The sequence below is a fragment of the Colletotrichum abscissum genome (assembly GCF_030869225.1).
Source record: "Colletotrichum abscissum strain IMI 504890 chromosome Unknown Scaffold_8.1, whole genome shotgun sequence".
Taxonomy (NCBI): Eukaryota; Fungi; Ascomycota; class Sordariomycetes; order Glomerellales; family Glomerellaceae; genus Colletotrichum; species Colletotrichum abscissum.
The window spans coordinates 200825-223011 of NW_026850525.1; the positions used below are offsets into that span (position 1 = coordinate 200825).

The following is a 22187-nucleotide window of genomic DNA, read 5'->3' on the forward strand; positions in this document are numbered from 1 at the left end:
TGGCTCCGGGAGACCGGATTGATTGTGGGGGATAAGTGTTCACCAAGCCCTTCGATACCCGGCCGAGACATGGATGGTCGGCAACGTCGACCGCTTGGCGCTAACCCGATACAACTGACTAGTACGGATACTACGCAGTAAGGGACTAAAACACGAATCCGACGTTACGAGGCACGCCTGCAAAGTCTATTTCAACTCAAGTTCGTTGTACGAATAAGTATAATTTCGCCTAACTCTATCGACACTCCTATTTACCCAAACGATAGGCATTACCGAGGTAGTCATTCTACCTCGCTATTATTCAGACCCGCATACGCACATAAAGTTAGACTTTAAGAATTTCCTATCACTAATCTTCGCAAGTAGAACTTTGATCGGAGGTGGAGAGGACTTCTAAATCTAGACCGGCGGGTGAAGCGGTGAACATCAACAAGCAAGGTCATGCAACATCTTTCCAACACAGAAAAGTTCACCACTTGAACCGAAAATGTAACTTCTCGTCAGAAAGCCACGTAATACAGCCTGGGCAAAAACGGGGTCCTTTCACTGCGACGTTGTGAGCAAAGTCATGAACCCAAGCCGGCTACGGCACCTTTTACGATGCCGAAGGTGGGGTCTATTCGTGCATATACAGTGCGGATAACACAGAATATATCGATGCAGTGCATAGTAGGTTTGAGCTGAACCTCCTGAGTATTATCCATTGCTCATCGCGAGACTGTGAGCACCATCCGAAGTCTCCAAGGCTCCAACCTTCCCCAGTTTCAAAACTTTCACCTCGATTATTGCTGCTCAACGACCCAACATGGCATCGACTCTTCCGCCACCGGCTGGCTCCCTCATCTCTGGGCTTGTCTTCGAAGGCAAGCCTTACGATGTAACCAGAGATGACCCTCTAAGGGTGTTTCAGCAGAATGTTTCTCGCGTTCGTGAATACATCGAGAAAAGACTGGCAGTATGTTGGATCATTTCATAGTAATTTTAACTCAGTGATGATGGTCTTCATTTTTCCTGTAGCCACAGTATTTAGGCCATAGCTTATTATAATATCTAGGACTTTGATGGACTTGGTACTCTCGTTGAGCTCAAGCTCGGGGACGGATCAGAGTACTTGAGTCCCCCTATCTTCATTGATTCCACATCAACGAGTGCAGCACTGCTCGATAACATCCCAGATGATGTTCAGCCTGGAGTCACGGTAAATATTATGCCGGAGTACATCCTCGATGTCATTGAAGGCCGCATGCACGCAGTTCACGCCTTTGGCAAGCGCGCAAAGCCTCCGTGTCGTGGGAGCTTCCCAATGTGCTTTGCTCTGGGCGGACGTCCCCAGTCTGTTGTCAACGCGGATAAGCTGGATCCTCAAGATCTGCCAAAACCCACTGAGGACGCTGAGCAGATTAAACGCGATCTTCAGAAATGGGGATACGCAATGGTGAAGAATGCTCTTTCGGCGGATCAGGTTGAGATTCTCAAGGATGCTGTTGAAGAACAAGCAGCTGGCGAACGATTGGCCGGTGTAGCTCACATGGACGGTTCCCATGTGCATGCTGACGATCAACCGAATCAACGAGTCTGGTAAGCTAACATTGGACTTTTGTGCCTTTCATTTTGCAAGATTGCTTTGGCTTCTTCTGAGTCGTATTGGACACAGCCAACTGATAATTTCATATAGGAGTCTTCCCAACAAAGGCGATGAGTTTCTGGATCTCTTGAATCATCCTCTTATCGATGCAATTATGCCCTGGTTCCTAGGTAATGCGTTCAAGCTCCATTCTATGGGCGCCAACATTGCTCGACCTGCAAAGTCTGGTATCTATATGCATCGTGATCAGATGGGACTCACCCCCGAGACAATCGATCACGCTTACCTTTTGAATGCTATGTGGTATTTGGTGGATGTTACGGAAGAGAGAGGCGCCACCCGTATGTATCCCGGGTCTCACAACAAGAATGTCGCGCCGCCTGTTATTAATCAAGTTGTAAGTCATTGTCATTTTGTTTGCCTCATAGGTTGCCCAAAATTTGCTAGATATCTTATTCATCATTACTAGGGCGGATCCGTTCCGGCGGCAGCTCCCGCTGGAACATGTGTGCTCTTGGATAGCCGAACCTGGCACTCGACTGGCGTGAACACGTCAGACACGACACGACCTATCATTCTGTCAGCATTCTGCCGCTTCTTTTTGCAGGCCATGGAGAATTACCCGGAGCTCATGAATGCGGAGACCAAGGCAAAATTATCTGACAGACAGCTGGGGCTTTTGGGATTCCGCGTTCCAGTGCGAGATGGAAAGCGGGCGCAAGCGTACACTGCGTATAATTACCCAGGCGCGGATTTTGGAAAGTCGAGGGCATCGACAGATGTTGCATGGCTCCCCAGCAAGACGAACGGGAAATCTTAGACTAAACATGCTATTCGATATTGTCTCTTTATGGAATAACGTGATGCAGAGGCCTAGGTAGAGAGAAATATAGTTCCTGATTTATTCTAGAAAGCATGAGCTTTTTGAGCATTGTAAAGAATCAAGCATTCCAAAGATCTTGAAAAAAAAATTATTTTCTTGAGTTCATTATCAACCTCACATCGAAATGCGCACTGAAGAGTAGAAATATGTGATCTCCAGAAATCTTTTATCTCTCATATATCCGATCTACACTACATCATGCCAACAAAGGCCCCAAGCAGCATTGTCTCAGCCAGGCGACATCTTCATTTGCGCCTGCCCTGATATATTCTAGGCTTGTTCTCTTCCAAGATTCCACATCCTCCTCGGTGCAATCCCAAACTCGAGGGTTGATGGGAATAAGCCACAGCATATAAATGCCGGCACTCAAAGCAACTCTGGACACGAATGATTCGTCTACGACAGCACTACCAACACGTTGCTTATATGCCGACAAAAACGACGAGAGCAGGCCCCTGTTGCCAAACTTTGCCTCCAGTATGACAACTTCAGCAAACCACATGCGAACATCGTTAGAAGGATCACCGTAGTGACATAACTCCCAGTCCACGACCGCAAGATCCAAGGCCATTCCCTTGCCATCGGGAACACGTACCACAATGTTCATAGGCCGAAAGTCCCAAGGCGTCAGCGTGTGGATGGGAGCGGGTGCACGCATTGCTGTTAGCACCTTTTCCGACTCTTCGTCGTTCATGGCGTCTTTGATAGCTCTTTCCGCCAGACCACCAGGTACATAGAACTTGTCCAACTCATTATGATGAGAGCTCCATCCGTCGGGGCCCAGGTTGATACCAGCAACATGCAGGCTACCCAGCCACCGACCCAGTCGCGCACCAATTCCCGGCGCATCCAGAAACTCGTGCGTCTTGTAGGCCGTCCTCAGATCAGTCTCACCGACATTGCTCATGATGAAACCGTTCTTTGTTTCTCGGAGCACTCGCGGGACTTGGACTGATGGCTCCTGATGGCAAGCTTCTTCCACTGCTTTGGATCTCAGAGCTTTGACTTCAAACTGAAGTCGTTCCGGTGAGACTGGGAAGTTCCGGTATTTGGGAGTGCTGTCGGCGCACTTCATTATGACTGGCTGGCCTGTCTGATGACCATTGGCTGAGGCCTCCGCATCGACCAGTCCTTCGAGTCGCCAGATGTAGCATGATATACCAGTGTTGAGAGGTATTGCTGTATCATATGAGACCCCGTTTTGAGTAAGATATTCGTCCACTCCAGCCTTCCAGTCTCGGGGATGAGGGGGTGCTTGCGGCGTAGAAGACATTATGGAAGCGTCGTCAGGGTTGGCGTGTCGTTGATAGACTCGATACAAACTTGGATTGAGTGTTGCTTCTCGTAATCGGTACCTATTGCATCTTTGTCTACTCTTTTTTCCGGGGAACACAGTGTGCAAAGTTGCCTCAACTGAATTCTTGGGGCTAGGGTTTAGAGCTCAGCACATTTCAGTTTCCCCCATGCGGTGACACTATCCCCAAGTAAGACATCAGCCTCCGCTCATGGTAGGATTCGATCTGAGGAGTTGAAATAGGCCTGCTTAAGTTTGATATCTGTAACAAATCGTAAAGTCTGTCGATTCTCTTGGAGACAAATTCGCCTACTGATCAGCAGCGTCTTGGCTTCACATGTAGGTGTGCTCTGTACCCGTAGGTTTATGCCAACGTGAAGGTTAATAGATTAGTAGAACCACCGACAATTCGGCCGCAGGATCGACCTGGGGTTGATCCACTCACCAAGGTCCAGTTTTGCTGCCCATGACAGTTTGCATCATCTAGTACGGAGGACTGGGGTGCCAATACGAACACTAGCATCGGCAACGCTCGTTGGAAGTCTCTAGTCACGTCCCGAGTATCTCGGGCTCCAGCCCTTGACCTACCTAAACTCAAATATATCATAAATCGTACTGAGACGCTTCACCGCGTCATCAAGAGCACGCGTAGACCCGCTTTCTTTGCAGCAAGGGGTCCCCTAAAGGTGACATTCACCCTGGTCACAGCCCAGCCTGAATATGCGAAAGTATTCCCTTGCTATGCTTTCTGAAGGGCGACTGTCAGATATGTGGCTACAGTGTATTTGGCCGAGTTCTACGTGTCTGTAAGTATGACCGGCCCTTTTACAACAGCTGGTCCACTGCCTCTGGCCCCACTATCAAAACTCACCTCCTTCAATGAAGTCGGGAGACATATCCGAGATCCAGAGCTGAGAGATAATATCCCCGTAGCGTGCGTCCTCGAAGCTTCGGAGAGGATCCCACGAAGAGTGCGGTGAACCGAACGGAACAAACCCAATTCTATGGGGCCAATACCGCCTAGCTAAGAGCCTCGGATGAACGATTCCGTTCTGTGTTCTGGTCTTTGAATCAGTTCTCATCATCTGACATCTTTGATGCCGAAATTCACAAAGTTCCACTGCCTGAGCAGTGAGAATTAGACGAACGCCCCTGCCACATGATATTTGTCTCGGAATGGCCGGGACCAAACCTCAGTGGCTCTTACCTGATGTGAGTGTATTTCAAATGCACAGTAGGTTTGAATTGAAAGAGCACCTTGTTTGAAAGGTATCAATTCGTTCTCGTATCGATCCAGTTCGCCTTGACGCTTTTTGTTTGTCAGACACAGTCGAAACACCTGCCAATTGCCACATTCACCAAGATGAGTTCCAATACCAATACTCCAGGAATGGAGCTATTCGTCCGCAGGATTGACGAGAATGCCAAATGGCAACCTCATCATGCACTTGTGCGATTCGCTGGCGGGCCTGACTGGGAGACAGAGGGTTATCGTTCGTTGACTTGGCAACAATACGCCGATGGCATCAACAAGACTGCACACTGGCTTGACAAGACCTTTGGAAAGTCTGTGAACAACGATACTGTTGCGTATTCTGGTCCCAGTGACGTCCGATATGCGTTCCTGTTCGCAGCATCAGTCAAGACAGGTCGCAAGGTATACAATGACCATCCTAAGTCAAATCACATTTATGCTCACATTGATTAGCTGCTTGTTCCAGATGGTCGTTTCATGAAGGATGGACTTGATGCGCTGCTAGAGTCATCAAACTGCAAGATTTGGCTGTATTCCGAGGGAGGTGCATTCAGCCCCGAGCCTGAGCTTGCAGCATCTGGTATCCATGTTGAGCAGTTCCAAAGCCTCGAATGGTGTCTTTCTGCTCAAGGAACCGAGCCCTACGCCTATGAGAAGACTTACGAGCAGGCGAAGGACGATGAGATTCTCATCATCCATACTGGAGGCACCACAGGTATGGAAACGCAGGGAGTTTACACGGTTGGTATTAACGGACACTAACCAGTGAACACAACAGGTGCGCCTAAGCCAATTTTCATGAACAATGGCTTCTGGGCGGCTGGATGTTCATCTGCCGGCTTGGCTCGCCGTCACTGGCCCAGGGGGATATCTACAGATTCTTTCTATGGCCGTTCCCTGATCTTGGCAATCCCAATGAGGCTGCAGCCTGGCCTTGTCCTAATCAACATGTTTGCCGTTTTCTCTGGCACCTGTGTTATCCAACCCCCTCCGGATGTGGTCGGGCTTCCGCCAGCTATTTTCCAGAAGCTTCTGCGTCTCAACAAGGTTGATGGCCTGATGGGATTTCCTTTCACCATCGTTGACCTATACAATAACGAAGAGGCCCGGGAATCACTGAAGTCGCTTGAGTTCATCACTTATCTGGGGTCTGCTCTCGATCGCGTTGTCGGAGACGCGCTGTGCGAACACACCAGGCTCAATTCTGTCATGGGAGCCACAGAGTCTGGTGGTCGCTTTTCCCTGCATCCCATCGACAGGAAGCTGTGGTATAGCTTCCAGTTCATCCCTGAGCACCATGTTCGTTTGGTCAAGCTAGAGGGCTCTGGTGAAGCTCTGGGCGACGGAGATGACTCTGATGTGTACCAGATGTTCATTGACAGGCCACCTGACGGTGGACCATCTATCTATCAGTGTGCCTTCTGGAACTACAAGATGTTCAAGGACGTTGAGACGATCGATACGAAGGAGTTGTGGCGTCCGGTCAAAGACAGCGACGGCAGTACCCGATGGGAATCGGTGGCCAGAACTGATGATTGGACGAAGCTGATTTGGATGGCCAAGTTCCACGCTCAGGACATCGAGACCAAAGTCGCCAGGTACCCTGGAGTCAAGCACGTCATGGTTGGCGGTGCAGGGCGCATTGCACCATACGTCTTGATAGAAGTGAAGGAGGATCTGCTTGAGAGAAACCACGAAGAGCTTCTTGATGATATTTATGAGAAGACTATTGTGGGACACAATGAAATTTCTGCGAAAGCAGTGGCCATTCCGAGACAGACTGTATTCTTGGCCAGCAAGGAAAAACCTATCAAGCTGACTGTCAAGCAATTGGTGCTTCGGAGGGAGGTCGAGAAGGATTACAAGGAAGAGATTGAGGACGTATACAAGACGCTTGAGGCTGCAAGCAATCAGACGGCAGGGGAGAAGTTCGTGCAAAACATGAATTAATAATCAGAACCTCATTAGTTATGCAGTGTGTGACAGATTGTTCTTAATTACAGATGGGTAGTCAAAAGAAGTTTCTAAGCTTCCGTGTCAAGAACATGCTGACCCAACTATTCGATTGGCCTAGCACAACATCTTTGTCTTCTTTGTCCATCTGCTTATTCTTTTTTGGGAATCAAAGAACAGAATATCCATGGTCCTTATCAATGGTCGAGTACAAGTATAGGCAAAAAAAAATTAACTTTTGTAGTGTGATTGAGTCTTTCGAGTCCACTACTAGTCTTAGTTCGCCTTAGTTCTCTCCCAGAAGCTTGATTTCATGGCCATTTCCTTCTCTCACAAACCGGGTGACAATGATAGCTATAAGCGACACAGCGCTACTAAACCAGAATATGACCCCAGTCAAGTTGTGTGTCGACCCAAAAGCGTACATATTTCCAGCCATGGCTGAACTGGCAGCTCGAACCGCCATCGACGTGAAGAACGTGATACTATGAGTCCTTCCCAGTGCCGATGGATGAGGCGAGGAGAAATTCGCCAGTAGCAGCTGCGAGGGCGTCACAACACTCGTAATGAGAGATGTTGAGGTTTGAATTACCACCAAAAACGCCCATACAGCCACACCAGTCTTTTCGGATGGAGGCGGTGTAGAAGATGGAATGACAGCAACATATGGGTATGCAAAGTAAAGCAAGGGGAATCCGAGATAGAATAGTTGCCAGAGTCTCAAGCAGCCAAGGCGCTGATTAAGCCAAGGGTAAACAAAAATCTGCATGGGAATACCGACAATCCCTATATTGCGTCATGTTAGCCAATAGCTCTTCATATGGAGGAATGTTCACATTATCAATGAACAAAGTGAGGTATTTAAGATCTTACCAAACACAGTTGAGTACCAGGCAAGAGACTTCGGCCTAAATCCGGCGCCGCCCCCGAAGCGGAATGGCAGAACTCTTGACAGTTCGGCTTCTTTGGTGGAAACCGGATCGACTAGCATATTGGCCATGGCAACGCTGACGCTGTTAAGATGGAGTTCATAAAGAAGAGTTGCCAATAGAACCAGGAGCATGTTAGTGGTGAAAATGCGACGTGTAGGGAGCTTCAAGTTCTTTTCACGTGGTGTAACGGGAACCCCTGGGGGTGTGGAAGCGCCAGAGTGATCATTCCCGTCAGTCTCCTTCAAGAAACCCATCTCTTCTCCATCCTCTTCTTCTGAGTTTATACGTGAGTACTGAGCGTCATCTGCCTTTCTGAATGGAACCAAGCGGAATAATGACAGCAAGTTCTTGGAGAAAGCGATTCCAGGGTCGAATCGACCTCTTAGAGATTTTGATGTCTGCCCTTCGTCAGTCTAAAGCGAAGCAATAAGTCGAAACTGAGCATTTATTGATGACAACATACCTCTTCAAGAAACAGAAATGCAGCAATTAGGAGAAGAAGCAAGAAGCCGGCGTTCAGTAAGGCAGGCAGTGCATATGGGTGTCTCCTCACAAAACTGTCGTCTTGGCCTGTTGTTTCAAGCTGAACAGTCCAACCTGCCACGAGTGGGCTGATAATTATGGCCATTCGAGTAGCAATTGGTAATAGTGCAAAAGCCCTGGCTTGGAAACTATTTTGAGTATGTCGGTCAGTCTTGATTGTTTATAATTCTATATTTCTGATCCTCCATAATGGGAAACAACTTACCGCTTCTCCTGAACAACTTCGGAGACCATCGTTCTCACCATAGCGACATTCCCATTGGTTATCCCCTCAAAAATTCGAAGGAAGACGGCCTGCTTGAAGCTAGTGATGAAACCAAACAGCGCACAACTTATGACTGTGCATGACATTTAGAAAGTCAGTTGACATCAGAAATTAGATGGATCTTTCGCAACCCATATGTGATATCACTACAGTGTTGACTTACATGATCCAGACAAACTCGTTAGCACAACTAGCTTCCTTCCCCCTCTGGGAGAATCCGATACCACGCCCCATAGCAAAGATGAGATAGCTTGCGCAATAGTATAAGCCGTCTGAAGATATGCGGATTGTGTAATCACTTCAGCACTGGATAATGATGGATCAAGTGATTTAAGTTGGTAGTAGATGTACGCTCCGATAGAAACCCTGACGACTGGTTCACTGAATCGTATCATGAAAAGTAGGAATAGCTGGTCTTTTCGTGGTAGAGAAGACCAGCTTACCGATGCGTGACCATCTGACATACTGAGATGTCAAGAGTCTAGCTTTGGCGATATCATCAGCGGTAGCAGTCGTGTGTTGGTTCGGAGTAATGTGCCATGTAAGCGTTGTTCTTGATGGAGGGCAAAGTTGGCGGATACATGCCTTGGAACTCGAGAAGATCGTTGGCACCACTGACCAGCGTTTATTCGATACACAAGTGCCCGCTCCCTTTACCAATCAAGCCATATCGGCAATATTATTCATCATAGAATTCCAATCTTATGTCCAGCCCCATTCATCAGGCACTGTGCTGATCCTGACAAGGGTGGCTCGTCGGCAAGAACGGGCCAAGGAACTCGGTTGATAAACAGAGTTTACAAGGTACCCGCCCGCATGGGTAATATGCGTAATACGTGGACATGAAAGAAGGACTGAGGAAAGTGAGAAGTTACACGCTACACACTCCAGGGGCAACCAGCATGTGCATCCGACTCATGACGCCGTTGCCGCCGGAGTGTTCCGCAGCAAAGTATCTATCCGTAATTGACCAGGGCTAGGAAGCGCATGGCTCTTCCACGCCGGAAAAAGACAGCGGTCTCCGGCGAGGACTCGGCGACACCAGGTCATGCTTACATCTTCTACTATAACAAATCAACCTTGAGCTCTTGCAAGTATCTCCGATCAATGTGGAACAGGAGGCAGCGTCACTCACCTCATCCTGTTCATACAGGAAATGCCTCGTGTCACAGGCGAACCGACCTCAGGGGCTCTCTACTCTCCCGGACCTGCGTCTAGCACAGAGGACCTAGAACTAGCAGAGCTTGGGGAAGAAATTCCCCAGAAGCACACCTTGCTCAAGCTTTCAGGCTTGCTCCTGCTCACGTCTCCTAGTCTAGGCCTTCAAGTGTGTTGGTTTCTTTTGACTTCGAGCGGCACTGTCAGTCTTTTACCCTTCAACCCAACCCCAGCTGAGTGACTGACGAATAGCTCAAAGCCCTACTTGATCTCGCTAGGCATTCCTAAATCCATTATATCCTTGGTATGGGTCACCGGTCCTATATCTGGCGCCTTTGCGCAGCCTATTCTCGGTGTGTTCAGCGACGATTCACAACACGCCTGGGGTAGAAGGAAGCCATTCATCGTAGGAGGTTCGCTATGCGCAACTATCTTTCTGCTAGCATTGGCGTACTCAGAGGAACTCACAGCTTGGGCATGGAGTTCCAGTGTTGATCGTTCCGCCAGCTCGGCGCACCTACCGACGCAGATTCTTGCAGTCTTCTCAGTCGTTGTCACTACTTTTGCACTGCAGGCATACGCAGTCGGCGTCAGGGCTCTGATAGTAGATAACACCCCTCCCAGTCAACAGTCTGTCGCAGCCTCCTGGGCCATGCGATGGAACGTGCTAGGAAACGTGGTGCTCTCTTCTGTTGGCTTTGTGGATGCCCAGTGGTCCTCGACTGATGTAAACAGCGATGACCGTTTCAAGTTACTCGCCGTTGTGGTTGCAGCTTGTACCTTCACGGCAGTCGGTCTCACGTGCTATTTCATTACTGACCAGAACGTCGCACCTTTGCGTGACCGCCAGCCCTCTTTTGCGCAACAGTCATGGTCCATAATCTCACCGACAGGGCTAGCCAAACGGTGGAAACAAATCCCTCCACGCAGCCGCCGGGTTTGCGAGATCCAATTCTGGGCGTGGGCAGGATGGTTTCCTGTTTTATACTACATGTCAACGTAAGCAGCGTCCGACTCCTATAAAAACTTTTGCGCCCAGTGACTAACTCGTGGACTTGATTCAGGTTCGCTTATGAGACAGGTAGAAGACCAGAACTGTTGAAGTACTTCCAATACTAACATCTCCCAGCCCTTTCTGACAAACTCGAGCAAAGGCAAAGGCAGTTTGGGGAACCAGATCTAGAACTCATCGAAAGTGCAAAGGACTTTGGTTTCTTTGCCTCTTTTGCTTTCGCATTAGGAGCATTCGCTGCGAGTATTTCGCTTCAGATACTTGACCGCTACAAGCCGGCCTTCTCTCGCAACCTCCCCAGAGTCTGGTTTGCATCGCAGTGCTTCTTGGGATACTGCATGCATCTCACCTTTGTCGCACGCAGCGGAACCACGGCGGCCATCGTTGTCGCCATGATGGGATCCACGGCTGCCGTAACGATGTGGGCTCCATTTGCCTTGATCAGCGCAGAGATCTCTGAGCTATCCGTTGGAACGCAGGACAGCGAGGTTGCATGGATCCTAGGACTGCACAACATGGCGATATCCCTCCCTCAGATTGGCTCAACTCTAGTTTGCGCAGTCATCTTGGCAGTTCTAAAGGTTCTCGGGGTCGAGGACAGTGTGGCCTGGATCTTTCGGCTATCCAGCATTGCTGTATTTTGGTCAGCGTATCTAATTCATAAGTCACATTGACTGCGGTTCATGGAAGATGTCACAACGATCTCATTATCCAGGGCTGATAACTGTTCAGGCTTGTATCTAGAAGCTAGCTACATTTATTCCTGAGAGTCAATGGAGATGTGGCCATGAACGAAGATCTTCGAACGTCTTTTCGCTCGTGTCTCCAAGTATCAACAACGATGCTATTTACCAGACCCTAGTGTTCCGGCTTCAAGGTACGCAGAAACTTGTCAGTATCGTGGACATCAAAGTCAAGAGTTCGCTTGGTAGCCCAAGCTTGAAGCTTGCTAAAATCGGTGCATTGGCGATGTCCGGTCCTGTTAGCCTCAATGTCCATCATCTCCTTACCCTTGATAGTCCCCCCTTCTTTCCAATGATATGTTCCGATCGATGTGTCTGCGTTGCACATGATACCTTGGATAAGTACGTTGAGACAATGAGCTAGATGACCGGGCTTGGTCGAATGTCCACTGCCATAGTGATCCATGTATTGGGACTTCCAAGCACTCTTCTGTTGGCAAGTCAGTGACGTGACAGCGAAGACGGTGAATTTATTCTCGGGAATGGTAAATCAAAGAAGACGCCACTTACAACACAATGCAACATGTGGAAAGACTCCAAATAACCTATATACCCGCTTCCGTCTTTGAGGGCGAGCGAGGTCTTTTGCATTCTGTTCATCTCATCTTCGGAGAACCTGAGCATGAATGCTTCATGGAAGTTTTAGGATCTGATGTAGCAAATGCTGAGCTGTGGCGTTGAACTCACGTTTCTCAAGTTCTTCCCACGCCTTGTCAGCCTCAGGGCCGGGCGGACCGGTGAGCACGTTGTCGGGCAACATAGGGGCTTCCTCCTTGACTGTATAACGAATAGCCACCTGTGCCGGTGCTACGACATTCGATATCAGTATCATTGCATGACCATGGTACTAGGCGAAGGAAATTTTTCTCACAGTAGGCTCTTTCGAGCACTGCGGCCTCTGGCCCGATGTGCTTCCCAACGTCACTGATGTTGTAGATGAGGAACGCAACGTTGAATCCCAAGAAGATAACATGGCTGACCCAGAGTCTCCTTCGCCAGCGGGACTCAGTCGATCGGTCTTGCCGCAGTCTCGATCTCTCAGCCGGGGCTAAGTCGAAACTGGAATCGCCACTTTCGCTCGGTAAGAAGGGCTTCGCATCTTCAGAAAGAGACGACATGGTGTGAAGATTCCTAAAGTGTGCAAGTCTAGGTGTGGCAGCAAATAGCACGTCTAGGGACTCTCGAGTCTGAGGTTGACTGAGACAGGAGACTCTGAAGGGTGCCTCAAGGACGAAGAGGCCGGCGTCAGTCAAGTCAGGCAAAGGTGGCAGGACGGAGACTGCCCAGGCAGTCGGTCTAGACCGGTTATCGAAGGGGGGTTCACCGTTACCTTCTGGTAATACCAGCATCCACCAAACCCACACCCAGGCTTGGAGATCGGAGCAACGGCACGGAGGAGGCAGAATTAATTCTTGGGGTGTGTCCATGATACCAGGGTACAAGATTGACGTTCCATCTGCTGTCAACAAGCCTTGGCGTGAGGATACTTCCCGCCCCAGGATCATGATGTGACGGTCTTCCTAGCCACCTGATATCTGATGAACTCTATCTTCCGGGCCTCTCACCTTTGTGGCATAGCCTCTCGCATCCGGTGGGAGTCTTTTTCGCCTACTGCTAATTCTACACCAAGGGGCTCTCTTAGAGTAGTTTTAAGAAGCGAAAGATTCACCAAGTATTACTGCCCACGCAGAGATTCGTGAGCAGTCTGTACAAACCATCAGATATGGCCGGCCGGCCTCCTCCAGATTGACAATGTCTCCCCTTCCGTGGCAGCGCGGTCACTCGTACTTTCTTTTGACGAACTCACCTATTCCGTACCGACTATCGTTACTGCTGCCTGCAGTGCGCTTGTGAAACAACGACCACGCAAGACATGTCTACAACACCTGTAGTCAAGTATAAGCCGGTCTCTGACGACGGTTTCGAGGACGTGAAGACCGACGACGACCACGAAGAATACCCCTTGGATCAGAGAAAATGGAACTCCAGTAGAGCCACATCAAAGTCAAAGAGAGCACTCCAAATACTTGCTTCACTCCTCATCCTGGCAATTTATACGTGGGCAGTACTTTACTATGCCCGTGAAGTCATTTACAAGCCATTCTGCCCTCGACTCACGACACCAGACACGGTACATGTATGGGTATGTTGAACAACTTCGGAGCAATTCTTGAGTTATTGTTGTTTCTTTCACTGACTAGACCGTCTCTCTTTCCAGGACAAGGTTGAGTTCAACCCACAGCCCGTAAATCCAGTGACGCCAGGTCATGACCACCCACTTTTGGGCAACCCGAGCCCAGAGGTAGATGCAAATTGGTCTGCATTACTTTCAGGCAAGCCCTTTGTGTCGGTTGATGTGGAGCCTCGACACCAGTTCACTAATTAATCGCAGCGTTTGCCAACCGAATCCCGGAATCCGAGGTACACCGACTTGGCATGGAGGCAGATGCGATACCTTTCAACGATGGAGAAGGCGGCTAGTAAGTAGTCATACAAGAATAACGCTTTTGTTGGCAGTACAATCCGGCTGACTGTATTGAAGTCTTGGGGGCCTTGCTATGGTGCATAACTTACACTGCATCGTAAGCCTCGATGTCCATTCTCCCGGCGACGTTTCGAATGCTAAAGTCTTATCCGTTGTAGAACTATTTATACCAGGTTGCGCATAGAGAGTACTATTACACTCCCAATACCACGGAGAAGGAGGATGCAACTCAGAAGAGTCATATTGGTCAGTTGAAGTCCTAGAAGAATGCGTGCTTGAGTCCGGACTGGATCCCGGCGGCATTGATGTACAAATATGTGAGAGAACTTGTAGCTGATTCCGACTTTGCCTCAGGACACTGTCTCCATCATATCATGGAGTCCGTGAAATGCCAGGCAGATTTGACCCCCGTTCTACTTCATTGGACTCTCCACGATTTCCACTCGGTCATTAACTGGGACGGTGTCGAACGTACCTGTGCCGACTGGTCACAGTTGATGGACTGGGGTTCAGAGCATTCCGTGAGAAAGTCTACTTCGATATCTCAATTCACAGGTGAGCAAAACTGGAATTAGGATATTGAGGATGGCTGATAAAGATCTGTGTAGACACGAAGCATCCAATTTACGGTAAGTTTGCGGTGGTCGCGGCGTGGAAACTCCTACGTGTCTCCTCTGTTCACCACTCCTCGAGCAGTCCCAGCACCAAATTGACTATTGCTAATGATTGCCAATAGGCAACTTCTTAGACGAACACGGCAAGTTCAGCTGGGTAGATCAAGAGGGAGGTGTTGACTACAAGGAGTTTTTCAAAACGTCAGAGTACCAGAAGTGGGCAAAAGAACAGGGGCTCGCCTCAGGAGAGGCCGCGGCGGAAGAGTATCTAAGGTCGTTTTACGTCAAGCAGTGAGATATAGTATCCAGTCAGAACCGTCTCAAGCATCACGTGGGCCATTGGTTGATCTTGAGGCATCTATATTGCACATCAGCTATTGTTGGGAAACAAATGTTTCGTCAGTGATCCGTCTGTTGGGATAGAAGGAGAAAGTTCTCTCAAATGCAGCTTCCCCATGGAGTACACTTGGGATCTTCCAATTTCGTCTTTATGCAACGGTTCTTGAATGTTCTTCTCTGACATGATAACTAGAGGTTGGACACTTTATTGCGACGTTGATAACACCCGTGCCTCCGAATTCCTAGGGAGAACAGGCTGCAGGCATTCTACACCAAGCAAAAATAGATGAGAAATAAGCAGACGCGGTCTTCACGCTGAGATCATTCGTCTTAGTTGGCAATAACAATTGCTGCCGTGACTTCTCAGAAGCTGACAGACCGTGACCTAGATCATCGTCGTGGTTAGGAAAGAGGTGGTTGTTGCGGATTGAAGTGCACTCGCACCCAACGAGATGACAACTACCATTGGAAGGTTCGTCATATCAACGTAAAGAAGAAGTCTCCTCAAGGGTAGATCGTCTACCCTCCGGAAAGACACGGCACTACTCTGAACAGCTCACACGATGATGCTTTCCCGGACCTAACCAACATCTATCACTTCTTTCAGGTTCAGACGCAGTATCCTAAGCAATGTACTTCCGCCGAGAACTGCCTGATGCAGGACTTCCTGGCGATGAATGAGTGCAGGGCAATATCCGTGAGCTTTGCAACAGATACAGATGTAGAAGAGCAACAATACATAACCCGTTACAATTACACACCACCCGGCAAGCTACCGAACACCATGTTCGCAAGAGACTCGCTACACAGACCACCATAGAAGGCAAACCAGACCAAAACATCTCAGAAACAAACGACACACCACGGAAAGCCACTTTGTTTGAAAGAACAAAGATCTCAGCCCTAAAAAATGTCGCAGAACATATTTTCCCGTCCCCCAACCAAGTCACAAAAGCCGCGCGCCCTCAATTTATCCGTTTCCTCCCACAATCCGAAGAAAGGGACGCCATGTCAACAGGGAGAAAACGCTGACGAGTCTGACGAGTCAAACAAAGAAAAGTGTGCGCCCCGAGCTTTCTCAAAATCTCTTACACGCCTGTCGCCTGCAACCTCAATGACACGCGGCGCGGCGGCAGTATCGCCGCAAGGCGAAAAGCAAAGACCACAAGTTCAACGTCTCTCAAACCCAAACCCGGGCGCCTCATCCCCATACATTTCACCTATATGGGATGTCAAGCTTGAGAAGGGGAAACCAGAAACCAAGACTGGAGGAGGGTGGGGAATTTCTCATCAACGCCTCATCGGGCCTACTTGGAATCAAGCTTAGTCTTGGCACGTCACACGCCAAAACTTGAGGCATTGGAAGACACACGTCTTTCGTGTGTATACGCAACGGCGATGATCCACAATGGGGGAGCCTCTGACGCTGGACCGGATTCTGAATCACCGCGAGGGAAAAAAACTAGGGAGGTTCGGCCGAGTACAGACGAACACGTAACGCAAGTTGAGAGGGACCTCTCAAGGGAAACCTGTCTCGAAAATTGATGAACGAGGCACTCAGTGGCCTAAACAACCCAAAGAGCCGGGATCAACCAGAAACCAGACAGCCACCACCGCTGTGAACGCCATCGTCTGATTCTCGCAAGTCACTCATCAAACACAAGATTACAAAGCTCAAAAACGCCTGTCCGAGACAGGGGATTATGGTATCTCGTATGTACAGGCTCCTCTGAAGGCTCAGCCAGGCGTGTACACACCCGCGCAACTCTTGTCTGTCTTGAATCGCAATGTGTTTCCCCCCTCTCCAAACGCCTTGTTCAATGGAATTCCCAGGCTAGAAATTCCGACCATGATTAGATCATGAAGCACCCGTTTGTGCCCGGATTCTCATGCGATGCAAATGCAGTTTCATGAAAGCCCCCGCCTTGGATGAAGAAAAAAGACCAGAAACAAAACGAATAGACCGAAAATTGGTGGGAGACGGGAAGATGAATAGTCTTTGGGTCGTCAAGACAGACATGCTTTGCCCCTTTCTTCAACGCGCAGCGACTCCCCTCACTGCATCCCGTCAACACCCGCCCATAGTTCCAATCCTCTTTTGTAGATGCCCATGGGTGCGAGAAAACGAAGAAAACCGGTGATATGCCAATTGAAACGGCTCTTGTCCGTTATCCAACCGTCGAGTAACGTCGGCAAAAGTCTGCCCTTGAACATTCTCCGGAAATAGAGGCGCCCCTCCTCGTCATTATTAGTGAAGTTGAATTTTCTTGACCTCCTGCCCAACGCCGGTGTGTTTTGGTGTGATCCCGTCGATACGGCTCCTTGAGTGTGACTCCTCACATCACAATGCAATCCTTGTCCTTATCCTTCTCTTCGCCGCCCTTCTTGATCTTTCCACTACGGGGAGGGGCGACTTCCATTGGGGTGCCGCCGCTGACAGCTGCCTGGATAATTGCCAATCGCTGTTTCGCGCGCTCATCGCCTGCGTCTGCAGCCTTGACATACCAGACATTGGCCTCCAAGATATCACGCCGGCAGCCGATGCCCATCTCTGTGAAGTAGCCCACAGCGTACTGGGCCTTGACGAAACCTGCATAGGTGTGATTAGCCTTATTGCCTCATTCAATCGATATTTTGCAGAAGTCTCTCAACTTACCCATCTCGGCTGAACGGCGAGCCCACTCGTAAGCTTCTTCTTCGTCCTTTTCCAAGATCGGTTCCGCACCGACCATATACCATGCACAAAGGCCCATCATAGCACCGGCATGTCCTCGCTCAGCAGCACCAGTGTAGAAGTGCACGCTTAGTGCTGGATCGCGGGGGCAGCTGAGCTTCCCATGTTCATATGCCTCACCCATGCGGAAGTTGGCCTCTGGGTGGCCAAGTTCTGCGGCGGCGGTGAAAAGCTCTGCTGCGTAGACCTCGTCCTTGAAGATGTCGTCACCGTAACCCGTCTCGTACAAGCAGGCCAGCTGATACGGAGCTGCGCTGTAGACAGCATCGGCAGCCTCTGCTGCGAGCTTCATCCATTTGATACCCTCGCGGTACCGCTTCTCTCCCAAATCACCCGAGAGACAAGCCTTGCCGAGTCGGGACATTGCGCCTGGGTGACGCTTCGACGCAGACATGCGGAGGAACTGGACAGCCTTAGCAGGATCTTTGCGGCAACCCCAACCAAACTCGTAGCATAGCGCCGTGCGGTAAGCGGACTCAGCATGACCATGCTTTGCGGCGAGAACGAAGAGGGGGAACGCTTGGTTATAGTCCTCCTTTCCTTTGCTAAACAGACCAGAGGCGTATCCATCTGCGAGGTAGTATTGAGCAAAGGGGTATCCACCGCTGGCCAGCTTCTGGAGTATACCCTTTGCCTCTCGCAGGAGGTCGTAGGGAGTTGATGATGCGGAATTCTTTGGGCTAGAGTTTGCCTTGCGAGGTGCTGGCTCGCTAGGGTCCAGGCCTTGCTCTTGAGCGGTAGAGATGAGGAAAACGGCAAAAGAGTATTGGATAGAAAAGTCGTTTGTCTTCTTGACGTTTTGACGATACATCTCCAGTGTTTTTTGAGCTCCGAGGAGAGATGCATTGTTACCAACGGCATTGCGCAACTGGTTGTTATCAAAGCTGATCGGGGCAGGTGCTGGCTGAGGGTACGGCACGTTCAGTAGCTCCGCGTATGATGCTGGTCTCGTTTCCGGGGACCTGCGAGTGCCTGATGGTGTCCGCATATGTGATCCTCCAGGCATCAGATTTGGGGATCGCCCTCTGGGGGCATAATCCGAGATGGCAGAGTAGGCCGACGAAGGTCGGGGCATGGAGGTCCTTCTGGTGAAACCGGTAGGCGTCAGATGACGGTTGACGGGGGTTCCATCAGCGTTGAGGCTGGGGTTCGAAGAGGAACGACGAGCGTCAAGCTCCTGAGGAACACTAGAGACACGCTGAGGAGGAAACTCCTGATGGTGGTAGTACTGAAACATGGGGACAGAGTTGTTCTCTGGCATGTTGCCCTCCATTATCGAGCTCTCGGGAGACTCGTCTTTGTATTCGGATGACTCGTTGATGCCAGAGACGGAGCTCGCGCTTGTCGTCGCAGAGGACTGCGCCGATGCCTGCTGTTGGGCGTTGCTCGAAGTGGTGGTGTTCGATTCCCGACTATGGCGATTGGCATCTTGAGCTCTTGCGCTGTGAGCACTGAAGCTGTCTGATCCATGGGTCCCCCGCTTCGGCCTGTAGCCCTGATCATGGCCATTTTGGTGGGGGGTGAGAGAGCTGGCTGGACTCAAGTAATCGGGTTCGGCAGTGTAGGAGTTCGACGTTTTGAGAGGAGGCAGCTTATTTCTGTCATGGCTTTGCATTTGTCGTTCAGCCTGGTCGTAGCCCGAGGTATGCGAAGGAGGGGTAGGGGCGTTGTATTCTCGGGAACGATCAACTGTAGAAAACTCTGCTTGGTAGGGTTGTGCCAGCTCGATGTTGGCATTGGATGGCTGGGCCCAGTTCTCGGCTTGAAAGTTCACCCTGACAGGAGAAGCGGGAGCGTCCCGAATTCTTGCCGACACCGATTTGCGGCCGGCGTCGTCGCCCAAAGTAATACGCTCAGGGGAAATGTGTTTTCGAAGATGGTTCGGGCTTGCAGTCGGAGTCATGACGGGCGGTGTCGGAGCCGTCGTGGCTGCCATTGAATCGCCGAAAGCTGGACAGCAGGGTGTCTGAATGCTTTCTTGTCGCAGGAATGTCGATGTGAGGCAGATTTGGTCCAACTATATTATGGTTGTTGTGTAAGCCCTACACAGCGCTTCTTTTTTTGTTGATACCAAAGGCTTGTTCTAGGACATGGACAAGGAAGGAGACAAGATTTTGGCCTTGGTAGTCGTGCAAGGTGTTTCTTCGTTGTGAGGGAGGCAAGGGGAAAGGAAGCCGTCGTTGAATGTGGGCTGGTTGTGTTTCTTCCTCGGCGTGCCGGATAGGAACGAATGACAAAGATGCGCGGGGAACCGACTAAGACGTTGCGTAGATGGACAAACTAGAAACTGAAGACAAGGAGAAGAGAAAGCAGATTAGTGGGAGCAGTTCCAGGGGAGAAAAATGCCAAACCACCGGCGTGTATGAGTTATTGATCAAGTTGAATACTGGTAGGCATGGAGTTGAGGGTTTGGAAATGGGCCCTTGGCAGCGCAATGCGTGGTGCGTGGCATGCTTGACTTGTTATGTAAGTCAAAGACGGGGGGAACCTGGAAGACGAGAGGAAGAGGCGGAGGCAGCAGGCCGAAGCAAAGGAGTACGGAGCAGAGGGGCACCTCAGACTTAGAGGATCCCTCCCACCTGAGTTCCCGGAAAGAAGTCGCCCAGAGGGGCCAAAAGGGCAGCACCAAGCACCAGGATGCAATGGCCGCACCAGCACCGGGCACAGAGAGAGAGGGCACCTCAGACTGCGAGAGACAGCCCAGCGCGGATCCCACAAGCACCAGCCCACCATACCCGCTCTCTCTCACCCACTCAACCCACTCACCCACCCACACCAAGGAGGGATATACACAAGGCAATCTAGTAGTTTCGTACAGTACTGCAATACTTGTAGACCAGGGCCTTGCTCAGGTTGGACTGGCGTGGGATGTGTGGGCAATGGTGAATGGTGCCTTGCTAGGGGGTGCGCCTGCTTCTGTAGCGCCTCGGAGCGAGCAAGAACCAGAAGGACACTTGCGCCAAAGGAGGCCTAGCCTTGGCTGGTTGTGAAAGAGGGAGGAGGGCTGACTGACAAACCAGGCCGTCTAGGTATTGACCAGCCCAGAATTGTACGGGAACACGAAGGGGGGAGGACAGGAATAGCACCTCATAGATACGGTCCAGAGTAGGGTAAGGTTGGGTCTGAGAAGGGAAGAGGCGAGAGAAAGAAATGAAGAATACGTACAGAATGAGGCAATGTGTCCCAGAACTACGCAGTGGTAGTCTTAGTATTGAAAGCTCTTCTAGGTCGGAAACTTAACGTCGCCTACGTCACGCCGTTTGAAGTTCTGTGAGAAGTATCGGTTTGTTTGCTGATGTTTGTTGATGTTTGTTGATGATCTTGAGTCTGAACAAGCACGGATGGAAAGTCGGATGAGTTGGAGAAAAAGAGATGGCAGCAGATGAACGATGCCCGAAATTCAGACAATGACAATAGAACGGACAATGGGATGGCGCAGAGGCATGAATAATGTAGTTCAGCTTTGGGTCTTCTTAGCCCGGGACCAACAATTCGTGCAGTAACCTCGGACGGGCACAATGTGAGAGAGTCAGCACAGGGCACGCCGCACTTCTACCTCGCCGCCGAATCGCCTCCCAGGGCTAATACCTCATGCACGAAGTACTTGGATAGGTTGGAGCAGAGCAGGGTCCAGGGCGGTCGGTAAGGGCGGCCAAAGGGATGCTGCGCAGGAATGAGGAAGGGCAACTGTGTTGGAAGAGTAGAAACCCAGCAGGACCGGGTGCTGAGGTATCTTAGGGTGTAAAAGGAAAGGATAATTGAGATGGGCATCCGAGATGAAGGGAAATATGTCAATCCGTATGTACTATGTACGGAGTCAATAGAGAGAAGCGAAAAGCAACGTCACGCAAGGCGAAGCGAGGAGAAGAAAAGGACGAGGGGCTAGGCAGACAATGAAAGAGAGCCACGATAATGCCAAGCTTCAGAAGCCACAGCTGGAGCTAGAGCTGGAGCTGGAACTGGGGTCGAAGCTGGGCCAAATTAGAGTTGGCAGCCCAGATGAATCTTAGTAGCCTTGTCGAGAGTGAATACTTCCGGTTCCTCAGATTGCGCAGGCGAAAAGAAACAAAAGACGACCCTGTGGCTTCGGGAGCAATTACAACGACCGCACTCATGCCCGTGGTTTGCGGGAACGTCAAGTGATGTGCCCCGCGGTCAGGTACAATGACACGAATGGTGTAAATGGAGTGGCGGTCGAATTCCCAATGCTTGAGAATCCCTCGTGCTTTCATTGCCGAAGACAAGATTTGCATCGCGTCTAGTGGCTGTGAGGGAGCAACATTGACGGCTTCTGGTGCGGACACGAGCCTCCAGCCTGATGTGGAAATCCAATTGCCCTTATTTCAGATTCCAACACAAACATTTGCCCGCCATACACGGGATTTCGACCCA

General features: G+C 50.2%; 8 protein-coding genes across 8 annotated transcripts; 4 read left to right on the forward strand and 4 right to left on the reverse strand.

Annotated features, from left to right (window-relative positions):
- Positions 1–805: 805 nt before the first annotated feature.
- On the forward strand, positions 806–2405 carry CABS01_04097 (phytanoyl-CoA dioxygenase; the record flags this gene model as incomplete). Its single annotated transcript, XM_060537469.1, has 4 exons — positions 806–955; positions 1055–1578; positions 1676–1982; positions 2055–2405. 4 exons carry the CDS (start codon positions 806–808, stop codon positions 2403–2405), a joined length of 1332 nt encoding a protein of 443 aa, XP_060390314.1.
- Positions 2406–2664: 259 nt separating this feature from the next.
- On the reverse strand, positions 2665–3741 carry CABS01_04098 (uncharacterized protein; the record flags this gene model as incomplete). The annotated part of the gene is made up of 1 exon (XM_060537470.1): positions 2665–3741. The coding sequence occupies one exon, from the start codon at positions 3739–3741 to the stop codon at positions 2665–2667; it is 1077 nt and encodes a 358-aa protein (XP_060390315.1).
- A 1384-nt stretch (positions 3742–5125) lies between these two features.
- CABS01_04099 (uncharacterized protein) lies at positions 5126–7045 on the forward strand (the record flags this gene model as incomplete). The annotated part of the gene is made up of 4 exons (XM_060537471.1): positions 5126–5419; positions 5471–5732; positions 5796–6945; positions 7021–7045. 4 exons carry the CDS (start codon positions 5126–5128, stop codon positions 7043–7045), a joined length of 1731 nt encoding a protein of 576 aa, XP_060390316.1.
- Positions 7046–7256: 211 nt separating this feature from the next.
- On the reverse strand, positions 7257–8679 carry CABS01_04100 (major facilitator superfamily transporter; the record flags this gene model as incomplete). The annotated part of the gene is made up of 4 exons (XM_060537472.1): positions 7257–7756; positions 7844–8315; positions 8366–8573; positions 8651–8679. The coding sequence occupies 4 exons, from the start codon at positions 8677–8679 to the stop codon at positions 7257–7259; spliced, it is 1209 nt and encodes a 402-aa protein (XP_060390317.1).
- Positions 8680–9866: 1187 nt separating this feature from the next.
- Positions 9867–11601, forward strand: CABS01_04101 (uncharacterized protein; the record flags this gene model as incomplete). The annotated part of the gene is made up of 5 exons (XM_060537473.1): positions 9867–10015; positions 10121–10867; positions 10933–10949; positions 10998–11515; positions 11596–11601. The coding sequence occupies 5 exons, from the start codon at positions 9867–9869 to the stop codon at positions 11599–11601; spliced, it is 1437 nt and encodes a 478-aa protein (XP_060390318.1).
- A 137-nt stretch (positions 11602–11738) lies between these two features.
- CABS01_04102 (uncharacterized protein) lies at positions 11739–13128 on the reverse strand (the record flags this gene model as incomplete). Its single annotated transcript, XM_060537474.1, has 4 exons — positions 11739–12053; positions 12134–12252; positions 12311–12430; positions 12495–13128. 4 exons carry the CDS (start codon positions 13126–13128, stop codon positions 11739–11741), a joined length of 1188 nt encoding a protein of 395 aa, XP_060390319.1.
- Positions 13129–13496: 368 nt separating this feature from the next.
- Positions 13497–15017, forward strand: CABS01_04103 (uncharacterized protein; the record flags this gene model as incomplete). The annotated part of the gene is made up of 8 exons (XM_060537475.1): positions 13497–13766; positions 13842–13887; positions 14016–14103; positions 14166–14205; positions 14267–14354; positions 14463–14663; positions 14717–14737; positions 14845–15017. The coding sequence occupies 8 exons, from the start codon at positions 13497–13499 to the stop codon at positions 15015–15017; spliced, it is 927 nt and encodes a 308-aa protein (XP_060390320.1).
- Positions 15018–17397: 2380 nt separating this feature from the next.
- Positions 17398–19731, reverse strand: CABS01_04104 (uncharacterized protein; the record flags this gene model as incomplete). Its single annotated transcript, XM_060537476.1, has 2 exons — positions 17398–17651; positions 17718–19731. The coding sequence occupies 2 exons, from the start codon at positions 19729–19731 to the stop codon at positions 17398–17400; spliced, it is 2268 nt and encodes a 755-aa protein (XP_060390321.1).
- Between the last annotated feature and the right edge of the window lie 2456 nt (positions 19732–22187).